Source organism: Podarcis vaucheri (assembly GCF_965113315.1).
Source record: "Podarcis vaucheri genome assembly, chromosome: 2".
NCBI lineage: Eukaryota > Metazoa > Chordata > Lepidosauria > Squamata > Lacertidae > Podarcis > Podarcis vaucheri.
Genome location: NC_138760.1, coordinates 25,785,739 through 25,806,588, shown reverse-complemented (window position 1 = coordinate 25,806,588; position 20,850 = coordinate 25,785,739). Strand labels below are relative to the sequence as shown.

Below are 20,850 nucleotides of genomic sequence, written 5' to 3'. Positions count from 1 at the left end.
TCAACCTGCTGGCACAGTCTTTCCCACACGGTAGGCCTGGGGACACCACTATGCCACAAGGAACAAATGCTTTTATGAGCCCAAGACACTCCTCCACAAAGGAGGCTGCACACCATGTATCTGCGTGCTTCAAGGCCTTGGCTTTGCACCTTTCTATTCTACCTCCAGTCGGCGATGCAGTCATTCCGTCACAAATGTGTATCACTGGCTCAGCACAGCATGAGACGGCAAGGTTACAGGTCTGTCTGGTCAAGAGATGCGCTCGGAACAACAAAGTAATTAAAAGGGGTGGCACCCTTTGCTATCACACTGTGAAAGTGTACTTTAATTACTGGGAATTCAGGAAACACCGAGGTTAGTGCCATGCCCCCAGCAGTTCAGATGAGATGAGATGAGATGAGATGAAATGAGATGAGATTATATATATATATATGTATATATATATAAAGTTCCAGTCTGTATTCAAATTGTGACAGCAAAGCAGTAAACCTAAGTTTAATACATCTGAGGCAAACAAGAGCTAACTTTCGATGAGATCATCGGGCATTAGAATAGAAAGTTCGGCAACAGCAAAATTATTTCTAATGCAGCCCAAGTCTCAGGCTGGTAACGGCTTGTCTGCTTTTTAACGTTTGTGAACAGGACACCAGAACCTTTTATTTCCGCTAGGCAGATTTGTATCATATTACATGCAGATGCACACAACTGCCCAGCAGCAATGTTTGGACCCAGGCAGAAAGAGAGTCAAAATAAAGCAGTGTGTGACTGTGGATGTCAACGGCTTAAGAACCAGCCCCCCAACTTTCTTTTGCATACCGGGGGCAATCAATAATTTTGTGATGGTTTTGAGGGAGAGCCCTTTAAAAAAGGCTTTATGTCTCAGATCCATGGTTTTACAGGCTGCTCTGTAAAAATGGGTGGTTTCTACAGTTCAGTCAATGATGGAGAGAGATGTGATTAGAAATCCCTGGGAAAATTGTAGAGTTTCAAAAGGATCCAATCCGCTGGATCTGATGTGTGTACACATCTGTGCTCCGACCCACTGTTGCACCCCATTTTCTCTCCACCCCCATTTCACCCAACTCCAGCCTCTTTATAGTGTGACCCAAGTGATTATAGAGACAGACTGCATAGCACAAATGTATCAGTGTTAAGTATTATAAGCAGAAGTTATAAAAACAGTAACAACAACAAATATCCACAGGAAACAATCTGCTATAACAAAACAGGTCTCTTGACCAGGATTCAAACCCACTGTGTACTCACTGAATTCAGATTAATAGTTTAGGAATTGAAACCTGGGTGGTTAGCCTACAGTTTAGAGTTCAAGCTTTCTCTCTCTCTCTCTCTCTTTTTAAAAAAGAATGGTTTTTAATCCTTCTCTACGTGTTTTCAAAAAGCACCACAGTCAGGTTAAACTGAAAGCCACTTCAGTGCAGGTAAGGCTCTGTATAGACGAGAAAAGGCACTTTGGATGATAATTAGAGCCCTTTGGGGGAATTCTTCCCTTACACACATAGCCATTTGAGTGGGAAGGTGGGGCCATATTTGTGAACTCTGCTATCCCCCTCATAACATAATCAAGGGTTTATGAATGACTGAAGAGGATTTGGGAAGGTAACTTTTGAGTTTGATGGGGGTTGGGGAAAGAAAAGCACAATTTTTCCTTCTTATATAAGCCTGGTGTGGTAAACTTTCGGGCCTTCAGGTGTTTCTGAACTACAACTCCCCTAATCCCTTGATAGGCCATTGACCATGTTTGCTATGAAGGGAGATGTAGTTCAAATAACTTTGGACGGTGCAAATGTTCCCTACGCACGTTGTATCGGCAAGCCAAACTGCCCTAGAGAAAGAATAATTGAATGGCGACTCTACTCACAAGATTCTGCCATCTGACCCACATACAAAAAAAAACAAACCATATTGTTGTGAAAAGCACCATAGATCAGAACCATTTACCTCACCAACCTGTGGTGCGAAGATTTCAAGTTACCCCCTAGCTATTTTATCCCCGAGGTAAAATAGGGCTGTTCATCGAAGCCAAAAGGTAATCAAAGTACCCTGTTGCTAGTTCTAGACCTCTAGGGCAAATAAACCCCTTCATCCCCCAAAAGAGGGGATGTCTATGGCTTAACTGAGCCCGCAGAGGACAGATACTATACTAGCTTCAAAGTCAAGGACAGCCACCTTAAGAGGGAACCAGTTCATTGCAGCATAGCTTGCAAGGCAGCTGTAGATACCCTGCAGAGGAAGATGGCTTGCTTCTTTCACTTAACTTAATTGGGAATAAATTAATAGTGTTGTTGTGGTTGTTGTTTTTCTATTAAAAAACATCCCTTCTTTCCTGCTACTTTGATTCAGTCACATTGTTGGCCTCAAGTTTCCCACACGGGAAAGGAAACTGCCTGCTTTTGAACATTTTTAAAAATATATATATAGCAGGCTAGCTGAGGGTGCTTGCATATCAGTCAAGTGACTGCACGGGACAGAAATATTCAGACCCCCCCCCCCAGTGAGGGCAGAGTTGTGCTATGTCCCTGTTAAGGCACAGGCGGAAGTAGAAACCATTTCCTTCAGAGGCAGCCACGGGGCGTGGTGAGGGGAACAGTTGAGCCAGAGTCGTAATCCAGATCCACAGCGGTGTGAGCACTGGCACTCAGGTTGCTCAGCGAAGTACCAGTTCCCAGTTGCTGGCGGTCGCGCAGGCTCTGAATATAACTCTTTGGGGTGGAGAAAAAGAATGGAATGTCAGTGCGTGAACTGGGAAAGGGGAACGACATATTAACCCCTCCCCACACACCTCCATTAGGAGCCAATCCACATTGACAAAGAACCTGCCTTATGCTCAGTTATAAACAGTGGTGTAGCGTGGGGCAGGGCCACAGGGGCGGTTGCAAAATTGTTAGGGGCGCAAAATTTTGACACCAAGTGCTGCCTCAATACAGCTGCGCGCTTTGTCACTGGGCTCCCTTGAAAATGGCTTCTCCATGTGAACCAGGAACCAACCTCTCCGGACAATAGAACATCTCTTTTCTCTGTGGCTGTGATCTCCTGGGTGATGCAGACACGGTTAGGCATTTGAATGTTCGTGTGTATTCCATCAGTTTCCCTCTCTTCCATCTCGTGTGGCCCCAGGCCCTGGCAGCCCACGCTACGCCACCGATTATAAATGTAAAGGGTGGAAGCGACAGAGGAGATGTGTGCAAAGGAGTGATGGTCCACATCCCCATTGGCTGGCTGCAGAGTAGGCACGGGGCATAGCGCAGTTCATAAAAAAACCCCCTTTTTTAAAAAAATGCCTGCTCCAAAGGTCTTATCTTACTACACTAGGGATTATATAGCTATACCTGAAATTTCATGCATATCAGTTAATATCGTGACCCTGCTCCACCGAATTGAAATTTCAGCCTTCATGACATAGGAAAATGGCCAAGTAATATTAATGATATTGGGTGGCTCACAATCAAGTGTTAAAAACAGTACAGCATTAAATATTAAAAACAGGACTGCCTTTAGACATCTTTTAAAGATAGGATAGCTGCTTATTTTGTAAACAGTAAACAGCTATTTTTGTGGAGCAGGGTCAAGATATTAACTGATATCCATGAAATTTCAGATATAGCTATATAATCCCAAGTGTAGTGAGATAAGACCTTTGGAGCAGGCATTTTTTTTAAAAAAAGTTTTTTATGAACCACCCTAATGGGGAACCTTTTCAGTTCTCATCATCCCTGCCGGCCATTAGCCATGCTTGTTGGGGAATTGAGGAACAGCTAGATGGTGAAAAAGTTCCCTTACACCTGCTCCAGAGGATTGAGAAGATGCCAGGAAAAGGCCAAAGGGGCATTCTGAAGGTGACGACACAGCTGGGATCAGGGGTTTGACACTGCATGTTGCAAACGGGGGCCAAGAGTTAAGATCGTGAACATTTGTGACAGGAACTCTTTCAGCCACTCACCGGTGCAAGGACATCTCCTGCACAGCGCTTGACAGCGCTGGGCTTATTCCGGTACGAGCCATCCTGAGGAAGCTGGCTTTGCCTCTTCTTGGCTTCGCGCTGCCGGATCCGTAAGAGCTGCAGCTGCTTCTGGCGCCGATTCAGGACCACTGGGCAAGAGAAGAGGTGTGAAAAAGCAGAGGGAGACTACTCCTAAGAAGGCTAGTTTATAAATACAAATTTATACGTATGTGTATTTCTCTCTCTATATATATATATACAGTCACGAGGGAAAGAAAGTACAGCGGTACCTCAGGTTACATACGCTTCAGGTTACAGACTCCGCTAACCCATAAATATTACCTTGGGTTAAGAAATTTGCTTCAGGATGAGAACAGAAATCGAGCAGCGGTGGCGCAGTGGCAGCGGGAGGCCCCATTAGCTAAAGTGGTGCTTCAGGTTAAGAACAGTTTCAGATTAAGAACAGACCTCTAGAACGAATTAAGTTCTTAACCCGAGGTACCACTGAACACCCTCTTTGAATTCTGTGGTTTTACATATAAAGACAATCATTTGTTCCTTAAGGTGTAAAGGGGTAAAGGGGACCCCTGACCATTAGGTCCAGTCATGACCGACTCTAGGGTTGCGGCACTCATCTCGCTTTATTGGCCGAGGGAGCCGGCGTACAGCTTCCGGGTCATGTGGCCAGCATGACTAAGCCGCTTCTGGCGAACCGGAGCAGCACACGGAAACTCCATTTACCTTCCTGCATTTGTTCCTTGTCCCACATTTGTTCCTTAGCAGATCTTAAAATTAGGTAAATACAACCTCAGATGAACAACAACACATGACATATTACACCATGTCCAGATATGTAAAACCACAGAATTCAAAGAGGGGTGCACTTTCTTTTTTCTATGACTGTGTGTATGTGTGTGTAAAAGGTAAAGGGACCCCTGACCATTAGGTCCAGTCATGACTGACTCTGGGGTTGTGGCGCTCATCTCGCTTTACTGGCCGAGGGAGCCGGCGTACAGCTTCCGGGTCATGTGGCCAGCATGACTAAGCCGCTTCTGGCGAACCAGAGCAGCACACAGAAACGCTGTTTACCTTCCCGCCGGAGCAGTACCTATTTATCTACTTGCACTTCGTGTTTTCGAACTGCTAGGTTGGCAGGAGCAGGGACTGAGCAACAGGAGCTCACCTCATCGCCGGGATTTGAACCGCTGACCTTCTGATCTGCAAGTCCTAGGCTCTGTGGTTTAACCCACAGTGCCACCCGTGTATGTGTGTGTATATATCTATAAATCTAATTTTTTAAAAAAAGGAGAGGCAATGCTAAGAAAGAAAATGAACGCTCTCACTCTTCAGCTATGGGGGAATTCCTTTCCTGACCAGAGAATCAAATGTAGGCAAGTGGAGGTGGGGAGGAAGGAGAAAAAAAGTCCCAAACAAGTCTCTCTCTTTTACGTGCTGGGAGGTGAACAGAGTTCTGCACAGTTGTTATCATGCCACATAATGTTGCATTCTTCAGAATTTTGAGAACTCTGATTTTTTTTCATGTCTGTCAGATTCCTCTAGTCTAAGCAAAGTAATGATGGGTATAGCTATTATTTAGTAGTAGTAAAAGGTAAAGGGACCCCTGACCATTAGGGTCCAGTCGTGGCCAACTTTGGGGTTGCGGCGCTCATCTCGCTTTACTGGCCGAGGGAGCCGGCGTACAGCTTCTGGGTCATGTGGCCAGCATGTCTAAGCCGCTTCTGGCGAACCAGAGCAGCACACAGAAACGCTGTTTACCTTCCCGCCGGAGTGGTACCTATTTATCTACTTGCACTTTGATGTACTTTTGAACTGCTAGGTTGGCAGGAGCAGGGACCGAGCAACGGGAGCTCACCCCCTCGCATGGATTTGAACCGCCAACCTTCTGATCAGCATGTCCTAGGCTCTGTGGTTTAACCCACAGCGCCACCTGTGTCTATTTAGTAGTAGTAGTATTTATTAATTTACTACTTTTTACCAGACCCTTCATCCATGTAGCTCGGAGGGCTGTTCTTGGCTCTCGTCCTCTTCCCCAACTCCAATCTTACTGCCATAATTATGGTCCTCAGGCCAAGAGAAAGTGCCTGGTCCAAGATCACCCAGTGAGCTTTCTGGGCCAACTGGGGATTTAAACTGGGTCTCCCTAGTCCTTGTTTGACACTCTCGACACTCCGTGTCATACGACTGAGAAATGATTTGCACGAGGCCTTTGGGGACAAGGAAGGACAGAAGAAAAAGTGATTAACTGTGCAGCACACCTCCCTGTCTCTCTATGACTGCTGGCACTCTGCTGCCCATCAACTTTCCCTCCACTACCAGCGTCAGAAACTCTAGGTGCCAAATGGCTCCTTAAACCACAGTTACAGTCGCCAAAACGGAATGTCTAGTTGCCATTTTGGGGCAAGACGGCTCTAAATTCTTTTTTTCTTTTCAAATGATAGACTGACTGTGAGGTCAGATTAGCCTCAACCAGAGGCAGGGCCTTTTCAGCACTGGCTCCAGCCTGGTGGAACGCTCTGTCTCATGAGACCAGGGCCCTGCAGGATCTGATTTCTTTCCGCAGAGCCTGTAAGACAGAGTTTTTTCCGCCTGGCCTTTGGCTTGGAATCAACTTGATCCCCTTCCCCTCTTTCTTTTTTCCTTTTTCCTACTATGACGGAACTCCTACTTGGGGACTTCCCTGGCTTTTTTCTGGCCCATGTTGGACCAGTCTGGATAGTTAGCCTTGGTGAAGACTTGACGTTTTCATCCCCCCAAAAGTTTTTGAGTTTCTGCTGAAATGAGGCGGCATTTTAATGTTGTATTTTAATCTTGTTTTTAAGTTGTATTTCAATCAATTGTTTTATATTTGGTGTTAGCCGCCCTGAGCCCGGTCTTGGCTGGGGAGAGAGGGGTATAAATTAAATTTATTATTATTATTATTGATTCTCGGTTAAATTTCTGGATAGTTCAGATGACAACCTTGAGCTAGGTTAATAACCTTTGAGAACTTAAAGGAGAAAAGTCACTTCATCCAGGGACACAGTCCACATGTATACAACCTCTTTTTCCTTTGTCGCAACTGCTCCTGCTGAGGCTGCACAGAAAAAGCATTTTGGTTCCAGAAATTTATTCTGATTGTGCAGATAAAAATATAACTGAGAGAATTTCACAGGATGGGGCGTTAAGTGTGTGAAACTAGCCCAGAGCCAATGATCCTCAGAAGGTGGAGATGTCAGACACCATCTTGGCACCCAAACATCTTCACTTGGTCGGGTGCAAAATCTGCCTGGCGAATCTTGCACACTGTCTGCTACTAAAGTCTCTTACAAAAATGGGCCTCATTTTGTTGGGCAGGAGGTAGGCAGGTACAGGCCCGCCTCCAGATTTTTAAAAAAATTTTATTCATTTTTCTTTTTCATTCATTACATACATCTCCATTTCTTAACATATATTATATATTCCTCCCTCCCCTCCAGAGCTTCTTCCAACTTCCGCTTCTGGTATGTTTCTCTTTTCACCCACTTTGCTATCTCCTATATTAATAACATAACATCAAGCCTAGAAACCTAAAAATAAAAGTACATACAGTGGTACCTCGGGTTAAGTAGTTAATTCATTCTGGAGGTCCATTCTTAACCTGAAACTGTTCTTAACCTGAAGCACCACTTTAGCTAATGGGGCCTCCTGTTGCCGCTGAGACACCGCTGCACGATTTCTGTTCTCATCCTGAATCAAAGTTCTTAACCCAAGGTACTATTTCTGGATTAGCGGAGTCTGTAACCTGAAGCGTATGTAACCCGAGGTACCACTGTACACTATAATTTTTGAGGGGGTGGGGTCCCAGGCAGGTTGCCATGAATGCCCCCTGCCCAGTACAACTGGACCTTCTCCCCTCCTTCGGCATGGTCCTAAAGCCATCCACTCACCATCTGTGTGAGAGAAGCCCTCTGCGGTCACTCTCCACTGCAGCAGCATTCCCATCAAGGCCAGGACGGGCCACGTGGCCAGCACAGCCCAGCCACACCAGCACAGCGGGGAAGGGGGAGCCAGGCGGAGGCGGTCGTACACGTGGTGGCCCAGCGCCAAGTTCTCCACAGCGTAGTCCAAGCAGAGGGTCAGCACGGCGCCCCCAAACACCGCCGTGGAGACCACCGTCAGGGCCTTCTGCCAGCGCAAGGCCAAGACGGCACCCAAGAGAGCTGATCCTAGCAGCGAGCCAGCGGGCACCCAGGCGCTAGGTAGCTGGCACAGAGGCTCCGTGGCCACCAGTCCAGCCGTCGCCAGGAGCAAGCCGAGGAGGAGCCCCGTCAGGAACAAGCCAACCGAGTGCACCAGCATCGTGACTAAGCCGCAGAGGACGCCGATGCCCAGAGCAATGCCCGCGCTGACTTCCAAGCTCAGCTGCGTGTCCAAGATGCGCTCTTTGTAGCAAAGCAGGAAGATGACGGCCGAGCCAAAGAGCAGGCCAGAGAGGAACATGATGGCTTTGAAACAGCGGTAGCCTGGCAACAGAAAGAGGGCCAAGTTTAGCGGGGGGGGGGGGAGGAGAAAGAAGGTTCTTTTTATCATAAGTGGTGGTCCTGTAGTAAGGTTGTTTGATTTTTTTCTAAAAATATATATTAACAAATTCAAAATATAATAATAAACAACAACAACAACATTTATTATTTATACCCTGCCCATCTGGCTGGGTCCCCCCAGCCACTCTGGGCGGCTTCCAACAAAACACTAAAATACAATAACCTATTAAACATTAAAAGCTTCCCTAAACAAGGCTGCCTCTAGATGTCTTCTAAAAGTTTGGTAGTTATTTTTCTCTTTGACATCTGGTGGGAGGGCATTCCGCAGGGCAGGTGCCACTACCGAGAAGGCCCTCTGCCTGGTTCCCTGTAGCTTTGCTTCTCGCAGCGAGGGGACCGCCAGAAGGCCCTCGGCGCTGGACCTCAGTGTCTGGATAGAACAATGGGGGTGGAGACGCTCCTTCAGATATACTGGACCGAGGCCATAGCAAATCAACAATACAAATCATCTTCATTGTTCTTTCCCCTCCCTTCTCACCAACAAACCCTCCCTCCCTGCCCCCCAGGACTTCCCTCAGCTCCTCTCTCTGATTTCTCATCTCCTATTGTTTTCTGCATATTATAAAATTGTATACATCCTTGTATTATCTATCCATCATATTAACCCAACTAATTTGTGTATGTTTATTCAAAACCTGCCAAGGAGTCCAGTTCATTTTGTTGTCTTTTTAAATAGACTGAAAAAGGTTCCTATTCTTCTTTGAAGTCACAGTTGTGGTCCTGTAGTAAGGTTAAGGCAGGGGTGCCCAAACTTTTTCAAAGAGGGCCAGATTTGATGAAGTGAACATCCGTTATTTTACCCCAAAGTTGTTGTGCTTTTTTTAAGGATTTTACCCCAGGACGTATACTGCCACATGGGCCGGATTAAATCGACTGGCGGGCCAGATTAGGCCCCGAAACAGACTTTGGACATGCCTGGGTTAAGGCTTGCTGGGAAATGATATATAATGAAATGAAAAGCATGTTTAAAATAACGTTTGCTTAAAAACAACAACCAGAAGCTTTTCTTTTGGGAATTATAGGGACAGAACTGTATAGAAATTTATTCATGTACACTACTACAGCGGCAAGAATGTTACTCGCCCCAAAATAGAAAGAAGCAGAAATCCCAGCAAAGGAAAAATGGATACAAAAACTTATGGAATACGCAGAAATGGCGAAACTTACCGGAAGAATAAGAAATCAAGATAGCAAACTTTTTATAAAAGAATGGAAATGGTTTGTTGAATACTTACAGATAAACTGTAAACAGATAAAAGCATTGGCAGGACTATTGTAATAACCTGCAGTTTCATAAGAGTATATATTTAAAGAAGATGAATAAGTGAGCAAATTAAGTTAATTTGGATATGCAGAAGATATTAAAAATAAATTTAAGGAACCGCAGAAAGCGGGGGAAGGAAGTCGAGTTTTGAAATGTCAAAATGATTGTAAAATCAGTGAAATGTATAAACCTGAATATTAATTTTTTTAAATATATTTTTTAAAGGAAGATGTCCTAGACAGAATCTGGGGGCTTCTGCACACACCAAGTTTAGCAGAGGAAATCTTTAAAAACAGGGAGGGTATATTTCGTGAATAGGATATTCCCAGACAGGGGCTACTGAAAAAATGTTACATCTAAATTCTTATTATGGTTAAGCTAGAATCTCTTAAAACTGAAAACATGGCAAGAAAAGCTACCTTTTTTGGGGGGGATGTAGGGAAATAGTCCTTCTGTAAACATCAAGAAATAAAAGTTTTATGACGCAGACTCACTGTTATCACAATTACTAGAGGACAACTTGTTTCTTTTTGAAATAGGTCAAGTATGGAGGACACACAGTTCTTATTAGCTTGGCTATTTCATGTAATTCAAAACATGGGCTGAGAGGTTGTTGGAATTTTTGCAGGGTGGCAGGGAAGAAGAGGTGGAATTTCTGTCTTTTTAAAGAAAACACAACTCTGATTCCCCCAGCATTAAAAAAATGAAAAAGACAATGAAAAATTATCACCCTCTTCTCTCCCTCCCCGTCGTTCCTCACTCTTTGAAGGCTAAAATGCCCGAATCAGTCAGTACATGTGACAGGAACATTTAAGACTCTTAATATATGGTTTTGTTCAGCCCACAGAGTTAGGTTCCAAATAAGTCATCATTTATAAGCCACCAACCTTCCACAATAGACTCTGCTTTCTATCTCCCTTGCAAAGTTCGGGCTGGCTAACCTACCCCAGATCGGAAGACCCCAAATATTTTGTCTCCAGTTGTGACTTATATTCTTAATTACTCAGTTCACTTAATGGGAAAATGCGACAATTTTTCAGTGTTTCAGGTATATTTCCTAGAACCACGATTACGTTCAATGAAACATCCTAGAGTTTTCCTGCTCTCTTGGCAGAATAAAATAAAACATACATACAGCAACAGTGTTGTTGTGTAGGCTCCTATGATTAAGTAATGGGCATATATAGCATACATTCAACACAAAAAACAGCAACAATTTGTTGTTGACAAAGGATAGCTGGACATAGAAAGGGCCCCATTACCTCCAGTAGCTTAGGGCAGGGGTAGGCAACCTAAGGCCCATGGGCTGGATGCAGCCCAATCACCTTCTCAATCCAGCCCATGGATGGTCTAGGAATCAGCGTGTTTTTACATAAGTAGAATGTGTGCTTTTATTTAAAATGCATCTCTGGGTTATTTGTGGGGCATAGGAATTCATTCATTTCCCCCCCCCAAAAAAAATATAGTCCGGCTCACCACATGGTCTGAGGGACGGTGGACCAGCCCATGGCTGAAAAAAGTTGCTGACCCCTGGGCTTAGGGCCTCATAAACCTAAATCCGGCCATGGCGCCAACCTCTATCGCTAGTGCATGTAAACAACCCATTGGGAACAGAGGGAAAAGGAAAGAGAAGTGAAGTTTTGAGATGGAATCAGAGACAGAACTGTCTCTTTCCCCTTTCTACTCACCGAAGCAGCAGTAAACAACTCCGAAAACGCAGCAGAGGCCACAGATCACACAGGGAATCACCTCATAGTGCCTTTCGGAAAGGAGGGCGCAGGGATCGGAGGCAGGATCGCTGGGCTCTGTTGCCCCCTCATTAAAGCCCCTGGGGTCAGGAGTAACTGGAAGTAGCGGAGTCGGGTCCATGGTGGTCAGCCGGGATGCAGCTCAGCTTTCAAGAGCCATCCAAGCAGGAGGGACAGCCTGCAGAGAGAGAGAGAGGTTTACTCTCAGCTTGAAGAGTGCCAAATGCCCCTGACTTGAGAATTTTAGAAAAACCCATAACCAACCAACTCCTCTTCCTCCAGGAGCACAGCAGGGGCCATCAGAGATCTAAATCCTTTAGGATGCCTGGGGGAAGATTGAGAGATGTGGCTGGAGGAGGATAGCAGTGCAAGGAATGTCTGATGAGAGCGTGGGGGGAAAGAGCTGTGGTGGCACAGCTGAAACGGAGCCACGAACCTCACCAAGTATTTTTGTTTAGGGGCAGTTATGCGATTCAGGAAAGAAGAGCACAGCATAACAAGGGAACACACATTAGGACATCAAAATGATGCTAAAATGTGTAAGGAAACATAATAAAAAAGATGCCAACTGCCCAGTACGTATAGGTAGAAATATTCCTCAGGGATACAAATTAGGATTATAATATGACATTTGTGACTGCACCTCTGTCACTAAAGAAATTTATTTTGGGAGGTGGAGGAAGAGAGATTTCTGCTGTCCCTCCCAGCACTCCTCAGCCCAAACCTCAAGAACAGGGTAATCCTACTACACATAAGGATATAACCATAAATGGTAAAGGGACCCCTGTCCATTAGGTCCAGTCGTGGCCGACTCTGGGGTTGCAGCGCTCATCTCGCTCTATTGGCCGAGGGAGCCGGCGTACAGCTTCTGGGTTATGTGGCCAGCATGACTAAGCCACTTCTGGCAAACCAGAGCAGCACACGGAAACGGCATTTACCTTCTCGTCGGAGCGGTACCTATTTATCTACTTGCACTTTGATGTGCTTTTGAACTGCTAGGTTGGCAGGAGCAGGGACTGAGCAACGGGAGCTCACGCCGTCAGGGGATTCGAACCGCCAACCTTCTGATCGGCAAGTCCTAGGCTCTGTGGTGTAACCCACAGTGCCACATGTTTGCTTATTGAATAAATCTAAGTTACTGGCTCTGAACCAGGAGTGAAACTGATCAATAGTTCCCCAGTGTCTCGTCCCTAGAGCTAGAAAAGGTGCAGAAAAAGGAAATCAAAGCAATCAAGGGGGGAAGCAACACTTAAGCTTCTCAGTTTAGGGGGAAGACAGGTAAGGGGACTGAGACATAGATTTAAGTGTATATGATTACTTATGGTAAAGAGAGAGAAAAAGGAGCTTTCTTGTGTTGAGCATACTTCTCCAGTGGGTGGAGGGATCCTGGTAGTCATTACGAACATAAATAGGTGTGTGATGGGCATACAGACTGTAGAGTAAATTGCCTGCCTGGTAGGGCTGGGCGATACCTGGTTTTCAGCTTCGTGATTTATCACCAGCTAAACATTGCAATATACTGATATACTGCAATGTATGAAACAAGGATGAAGCTATGAAGAGGCATTGGCCGACTTCACGGTTTTCCCAGACTGTGATTTTAGCGTGCACACACACATCATGATTCATGATATATTACCAGGTCAAAAATTATGAAACCAATATCGTGATATGGACATCAAACCAGTACTGGACGATATAGGACCCACGTACCTAAGGGACTGCCTCTCCTGGTATGCCCCACGGAGGACCTTAAGGTCCACAAATGACAACATTTTGGAGGTCCCAAGTCACAAGGTGGTTAAGATTGATCTCAACTAGGGCCAGAGCCTTTTCAGTACTAGCCCCGACTTGGTGGAACGCTCTGTCACAAGAGACTAGGGCCCTGAGGGACTTGACATCTTTCCGCAGGGCCTGCAAGACACAGCTGTTCTGCCTGGCCTTTGGTTTGGACTCAGTCTGACCCTTATGTTTCCCTCGCCTTATGGTTTTGATCTATGGGCTACTTTTAAAATGAGGCTGCAAAGGAATAGGCTCTACTTGTATTGGGGATGGAACCAGGCTGATTGTTAGCTGCTTTGAGACTCCTTAAAGGGAGTGAAAGACGGGATATCAAGTCCAAACTCTTGTTCTGTTGGTGCTTGAAATAAACAAGATGTCAGAGAAGCCTTTAAAGTGATTAAGAGTGAAAAGTTGGCAAGAGCTGAAGAAAAAGAAGAAGAGGAGTTTGGATTTGATATCCTGCTTTATCACTACCCTAAGGAGTCTCAAAGCGGCTAACAATCTCCTTTCCCTTCCTCCCCCACAACAAACACTCTGTGAGGTGAGTGGGGCTGAGAGACTTCAGAGAAGTGTGACTGGCCCAAGGTCACCCAGCAGCTGCATGTGGAGGAGCGGAGACGCGAACCCAGTTCCCCAGATTACGAGACCACCGCTCTTAACCACTACACCACACTGGCTCTGAGGAGGGTTTCCCTACACTGTCAAAGGCAGTACAGTGGTACCTCGGGTTACATATGCTTCAGGTTACAGACTCCGCTAACCCAGAAATAGTACCTCGGGTTAAGAACTTTGCTTCAGGATGAGAACAGAAATCGTGCAGCAGCGGCACAGCGGCAGCAGCAGGAAGCCCCCTTAGCTAAAGTGGTGCTTCAGGTTAAGAACAGACCTCTGGAACAAATTAAGTACTTAACCCGAGGTACCACTGTACAGTGGTACCTCGGGTTACATACGCTTCAGGTTACATACGGTTCAGGTTACAGACTCCGCTAACCCAGAAATAGTGCTTCAGGTTAAGAACTTTGCTTCAGGATGAGAACACAAATTGTTCTCCGGCAGCGCAGCAGCAGCAGCGGGAGGCCCCATTAGCTAAAGTGGTGCTTCAGGTTAAGAACAGTTTCAGGTTAAGTACGGACCTCCGGAACGAATTAAGTACTTAACCCAAGGTACCACTGTATGTCTCTGAATACCAGTTGATGGAAATCACACGTGGGCCGAGGGCTCCTGTGCCCAAATCCTGCCCGTGAGTTCCCCACAGGTATCTGGCTGGCCACGGTGAGAACTGGATGAAGGACTAGATAGGCCATTGGCCTGATCTAGTAGGCTCTTCTTATTATGTCCACTAGGCCCTGCCCACCTCATTTCCTATCCCCCTTTCCCGCTCCCCAAGGGTTAAGCTGTTCACATGACCCAAGTGGTGGAAAGCATAACTAATCTCCATTCCCACCCCCCAAAACACCCAGATGGAATTGGCAACGGATTATTCCTCCCCTCTCTCCCCCAATCTGGCATCCGTCACATACAATCCAAGCCAAAGCTTGCGCGTACAACTTTCAACCCCTTCCCCTTGCACCAGGGAGAGATGGAAGGGGGTAGTTTGGGGGCTGTCAAGAGACACAAAGAGGTGGAAGTCAACAATTACATCTAAATTCAACAACTATTAAACTTGGTCACCAGCCATGGCTTCTAGGTCCTATCCCCAGCTCTGAAGGGGAAGGGGAAGCCTAGTGAATTGGAGCAAGAGACAGAACTAGGTGCCAGAACTTCTGGGCTCTTTTCCCAACTTCCCAAGGGAGAAGGTATCCATCATTTTTCATACAGGCCCTGGGTGAAAGGCAAGGAAATCTAGACAGGCCCCAAGACTTCCCTGTCAGTAGGGTTGCCAAGTGCCCCCTTTCTCCAAGAAATGCCCCATCAGTCAGACCATCCCAGTCTCCCTGAGAACATGACAACAAATTTCCTGATTTCTGTGGAGTGTTGTGTTCTACAGTTAAAAGCTGGCAACTTTGCCTACATCCAGCCACTGTTCCCTTTGTGTAATACTTTGATGGAGTGGCCTCTAAAATAACCAGTAAAGTTGGCAAGAAGACAGATGGCCAGCAGGAATGATGGGGGCTCAAGGGGGGGGGACACTTTCACCCAAAGTCAATGCAGGAGACAAACGGAACATTTATCCTGGGTGCAGACCTTTGGGTGGGGAGCACAGGACAGCCAGACACTGAGCTGCACAGTGATGCTCCTCAAATGTTGTCCCTAATTCTGTCATATGTACCCAGGACCTTGAAGAAAGATGCTTGAGCAGCTCTAAATGAGAATTAGACAAATTCATGGAGGGTAAGTGGCTACTGCTCATAATGGCTGTCTGCAACATCTGCAGGGTGCTTCCGAGTCAGTGGCGTAGCGTAGGTTGTCAGCACCCGGGGCAAGGCAAGTAATTTGCGCCCCCTAACCCGTGGATTTGCGCCCCCGAACCCTAACCCCCAGATGTTGTGCCCGGTGCGGCCGGCCCCCCCTGCACCCCCCACGCTACGCCACTGTTCCGAGTACCAGGAGAATAGCAACCAGAAAGTGCTGTTGTTCGCTGGGCTTCCTACAGGCAACCCAGCGGGACTTTCATTCTCTTTGCTTGTTGCTGAAAATCACAAATGGGAAGATGGCTGTTGCCCTGATTGTGGGCTTCAAATAGACATCTGGTTGACCACTTCTTTATATGGTTCAGGACTCCTGTACACAAAGGTTCAGCTTTCCTCATAAGAACCTGCCCAGATCCCAGAATGGTCATCTGAGGCCCTTCTCTGTATGCCACCTCCAAGGAAGGTCCAGATGATGGGAACGAGAGAATGGTCTTTCTGCAGTAGCCTCCCCATCTATAGAATGCTCTCTCCAAGGAGGTCCACCGCGCACCAACTTTGTCTTTGTTTTAGCTCCAAGCGAATACATTGCTGTTTTCTCAGCAGCATTAATGATTGGATGTTTTCATGTTATGTTTCAATACGTTTACCTGTTTTTATTAGTGCATTTTATTCTCATAAATCACTTGGGGACTTTGTGGAAAGCAATACAGTGGTACCTCAGGTTAAGTACTTAATTCGTTCCAGAGGTCTGTTCTTAACCTGAAGCTGTTCTTAACCTGAAGAACCTAACACTTTAGCTAATGGGGCCTCCTGCTGCCGCTGCACCGCTGCTGCGTGATTTCTGTTCTTATCCTGAAGCAAAGTTCTTAACCTGAGGTACTATTTCTGGGTTAGCAGAGTCTGTAACCTGAAGCGTCTGTAACCCGAGGTACCACTGTACACAAATTCAACAAACCTAAAACCTGTAAGAACGTAAGGGCCTTTAGTCTAGTCCAGTTCTTACAACAGGGCAATGAAATATTACAAGGCAGTCGTGAGAGGAAGGGATCACAGTTACATAAGAAGCAGGAGATGTATTCACAAAGAATGCCTCTCACCTGCGCAAGGTGATGAAGCAGACTCAGCTAGCCATGAGTAATTAATTGTAGGTTGCAATTCTGTTATACCATCAACCAAAGATTACACTTGATTCCATTATTCTATCATTCTCGCCACTCCTTTCAGTATTCTCAGTCACTAATGTGCATTGAAGTGATTTTAAAATTCCACTTTTTTAAAATCATCCTAAATGTGACAGGATGGCTAAAGCAGAGAACTTAATGCAATTCAAAGGACAGTACCTTTGAGTCATACACATTTCGTTGCAGAAAAACAACACCAAACCCACAGGGGGAGAGGCAGGTGTGATTATCATAAACAGACGCCTATCAAATTGTGCGGACGGGGAAACGACGATTGACAGAGGGGTGGTACGCATGGTGTTTGGTTATACACAGTGGCGTAGCGTGGGGCCGGCCGCACCAGGCGCAACATCTGGGGGTTAGGGTTAGGGGGCGCAAATCCACGGGTGAGGGGGCGCAAATCCACGGGTTAGGGAGCGCAAATTACTTGCCTTGCCCCGGGTGCTGACAACCCACGCTATGCCACTGGTTATACATGGTACAAAATGACTTCACATAGGAAATTGCATGAAACTCTTGTGCCAGTTATTAAGTGAGAACTCTTCTCCTGCAAGAAAATTAGAAGAAGCAGCACAATGCTAGAGACATCTATAGAGAAGAGTTATTTCCAGGAAAGTACATATAGGCTGCAGCCTTGTTTTTGAACGTTCAGGATGAGTGTCAGAAAGGGCTCATCTGCTGGAAGCCCATCTCTCTTTTAAGGGGACGAGAGGGAAGGCAGCATTAATTTGGGTGAGCGGAGGGTACTTAAAGAGGGAAACACTCTGCAAATATGCAGAAGCATTTTTTCTTTACTGTATGTATAATATGAGGACCTTGCCCCAGTTTCAGGGCTGAGCCCTGAGCCCTGAGCCCTGGTTCAGATCAAAACTTAGTCAAACTCCCTGAGTATATTTGCTCCCATCACACACACACACAGCATTTTCACACGCAATATTTCACTCACGCACGTTTGCCACGTTGAGGGCGGCAGCTGAACTAGTGGGTCCCGAAATCCTGGCTATTTGCATGTGTATATACAATATTGGCTACAGAGGTGCTGCTGGCTCCTCCCTGTGTCTCCCCCCCCCCCAAACCGCCCCAGCCATGGCTTGACTCCCAGACAGGAAAACGGTGCTGAGTTTAACGGAAATATTCCCTTTGGGATCAGAGAACAAGAATCAGTTTAGAATACCATTAGCTTGCTTGAGCTCAGAGGGAGGGAAGAAAGGACACAGCTGGGAATCTGGGAGGTGGGTGGAAGGCTTAGCAAGCAATCCCTAAAATTTAGGGCTCGCAACAAAGTTCTGCGGATTGCTGAAGAAGTGTTGGAGAGAGTCATAAAAAAAATTAAAAATAAAAATAAAGCAATCAAATCACGGACAGTGGCAGGAGGAGGCTCACACTGCTCGGCCCTCGTTCGTTTCTTTTATGAACTCGTTGGTAAAAGCTTCCCAGATATTAAATTGAGGAATGAATTCTACGGAAGCTCAGAAGGACTCAGAATAATCCGGACACTGGGAGGAGAGAACTGTTGCTGGTCTGCCACCCCCCCCCCCCTTTACCCATCTTAAATCTCGTTCAGGGACCAGTCACCTCCCTCCAGCCACCCTGATCTGAATCCCAGCCAACTTTCCAAGTTGGCAAAGACCTTCTGAAACGATGCAGAACATTTCCCCAAAAAACATTATTTTTGAAGCGCGCACGCACAGACACAAACAAAAAACTATATTGACTTTGGAGGGGCTGGGCGGACGCGCGAGACAACCGCTCTCGGAGCTTTAACGCTGAGCATAAAGGGGGTCCGGATTTCTATTCCACATCACCGGAAAAGAAAAGTACATAAAGCCGCTTGGTCGATATAACTTACCAGTCCAGAGCAGGGTTCCCACCACCGCATATAGACGGGACTGGTTTGCAAAAGAACCATCCCATCTATCAGCTCCACCCACTCCGGAGACTAACTGTTGGGAACTGAAAGAGCATGCAAAAGAGGTGCCTAAATAAAAGATCAAATCTCCTCCCCCGCACAGACCCCACCCCCGATTTAGCCCCCCTTTCCTCCAGTTCAAAAAACTCGGGGCAAAATAATCTCCCCCCCCCCACGACAGCTGAAGAGTGACCTCATCAAGCGCTGGGCGGGGCCAGCGGAGAAGCTGGGCGACCCGAGGGAGAACAGAATGGGGTCTCCAGAAAGAAAGGAGAAACTAACCGCCGCCTCCTTCTCCATGTTTCTGGCAAAAAAAAAAAAAACAAGAGGGGTAGCGGAAAGAGAAACTGGGCTCTTGAATCCGCGGAAAGCCGCGGCTGGAAAAGAATGGTCTATTCCCCCCACCCCCTCTTTTTTTGGGGCAAGAGGGTTGGTTCCTTCCAGTTGCAGAGAATGGTTTGATTGTCCTGCAGAGAAAGGAGCAATTTAGACTTATCAGTGCGCGGGGAGAGCGGCCTTGTGGGGGCTTCTATAGGGCCAACTGTTGCAGGGCAGGGAGGGGGAGGAATCCTGGGGGCTTCCAGCAGCCCCTCTCTTTGCACCCCCCCCCCCAAAGCTGGGCTGCTTGGGGACGTTGGAAGCTTTGCAATCTCTCCTTCCCGCCCTTGGGCCCTTTCGAAAGGTGGGAGAATTGTAGAGTTGGAAGAGACCCTGAGGACCAATCTCATCCGAACCCCTGCAGTGCAGGAATATGCAGGGGATCGAACCTGCAACCTTGGCATGATGGGCACCATGCTCTAACCAACTGAGCCAGGACACAGAAGACCTGCCGGCTGCTGTGTTCCAGCCCCAAGGCCTAGGCTTTGCCGCCGCTGGGTCCTAGGCTCGCTGGCCTTAGCTCCTCCAGGAATGCTGGCAGTGGGCATGTCAAACAGCAGAAGACTTTCCTTGCAGGCTTATTAGCCGGCCAGCTGGCCAAGCAGGTGTCTGAAGCCCAGCCAGCAACTGGAGGAGGATGGGCTGGGGTGTGGAGTGGACAGCCGGGGGGGGGCTCTTCCTCAAGAGGGCTGGAGCCCCCAGCAGAGAATCAGCCTGCTTCCTGGCTGGGAGATGGGCCAGCTATGCGGCTGCGCTAGCTCACAAGCCCCCCAAACATATCGAGTCCCGAGGCCTTTTCTCCTGCGATGCCAAAGCTGCAACGTTGGTTTTTCCACATCTGGTCTTGTACAGATGTGTTGTGGTATTTTTTTAAAAAAAAGCATGGGCCAAAGTTAACATTTGATTTGAAAACGACCCCCTCCTCCTCTTCTCCTGCACAAATGTTTTCAGATGTGCAGCAAATAACACAAAGAAAAATAAAAAGCACCGTATTTTTCGCTACATAAGACGCACCTAGGTTTTGGAGGAGGAAAACAAGAAAAAAATATTCTGAATCCCAGAAGCCAGAACAGCAAGAGGGATCACTGCGCAGCGAAAGCAGCGATCCCTCTTGCTGTTCTGGCTTCTAGGATAGCTGCGCAGCCTGCATTCGCTCCATAAGACGCACACACATTTCCCCTTACTTTTTAGGAGGGAAAAGGTGAGTCTTATAGAGCAAAAAATACGGTACTTTTCATAGAATGCATGGGGGGAAAACTCTACTTAGTCTAACCTGCTGGATGCCACTCCTAGCCAGAAACTAGGTGGGAAATTGGGGCAGGGGGCGGGAGGAGGGCTGATTCTAGGGTCCTATTCGCTGGCTCTGCTATTTGAATTCAAGTAAGCCCCACCTCCTTTTGAATGCCCCAGATCCTGCTATCAGTACAGCGTTGCCCTTTCCAACAGTGACAAGAGCAGATGGTCTCAACAACAGAACATTTTGAATTAGCATCAGCCCCTTCTCTTTGTCACTGCAGGAGGAACGTAACGAGCAGTGGAGGCTTGGCTTCTTCCTGTCCTGACCATCAGTGATCAGAAGCTCACCCACCCGGCCAGGAAAGAATACCCAACTGTTGGTCCATATGTCTTTTTGGGAGGTTGTTTCTCTCCTCTCTGATTCCTTCCAAGACTAGGGAGGAGAGAGAGAGAGAGAGAGACT

At 46.8% G+C, this 20,850-nt stretch overlaps 1 protein-coding gene across 1 annotated transcript; it reads right to left on the bottom strand.

Moving 5' to 3' along the window:
• Window positions 1-1,127: 1,127 nt before the first annotated feature.
• On the bottom strand, window positions 1,128-18,912 carry LOC309526538 (transmembrane protein 198-like). The gene is made up of 5 exons (XM_082212757.1): window positions 18,714-18,912; window positions 11,491-11,728; window positions 7,885-8,460; window positions 3,959-4,107; window positions 1,128-2,720 (listed from the first exon to the last, which is right to left on the bottom strand). Exons 2-5 carry the CDS (start codon window positions 11,669-11,671, stop codon window positions 2,574-2,576), a joined length of 1,053 nt encoding a protein of 350 aa, XP_082068883.1. The 5' UTR covers window positions 11,672-11,728; window positions 18,714-18,912; the 3' UTR covers window positions 1,128-2,573.
• Window positions 18,913-20,850: the final 1,938 nt, after the last annotated feature.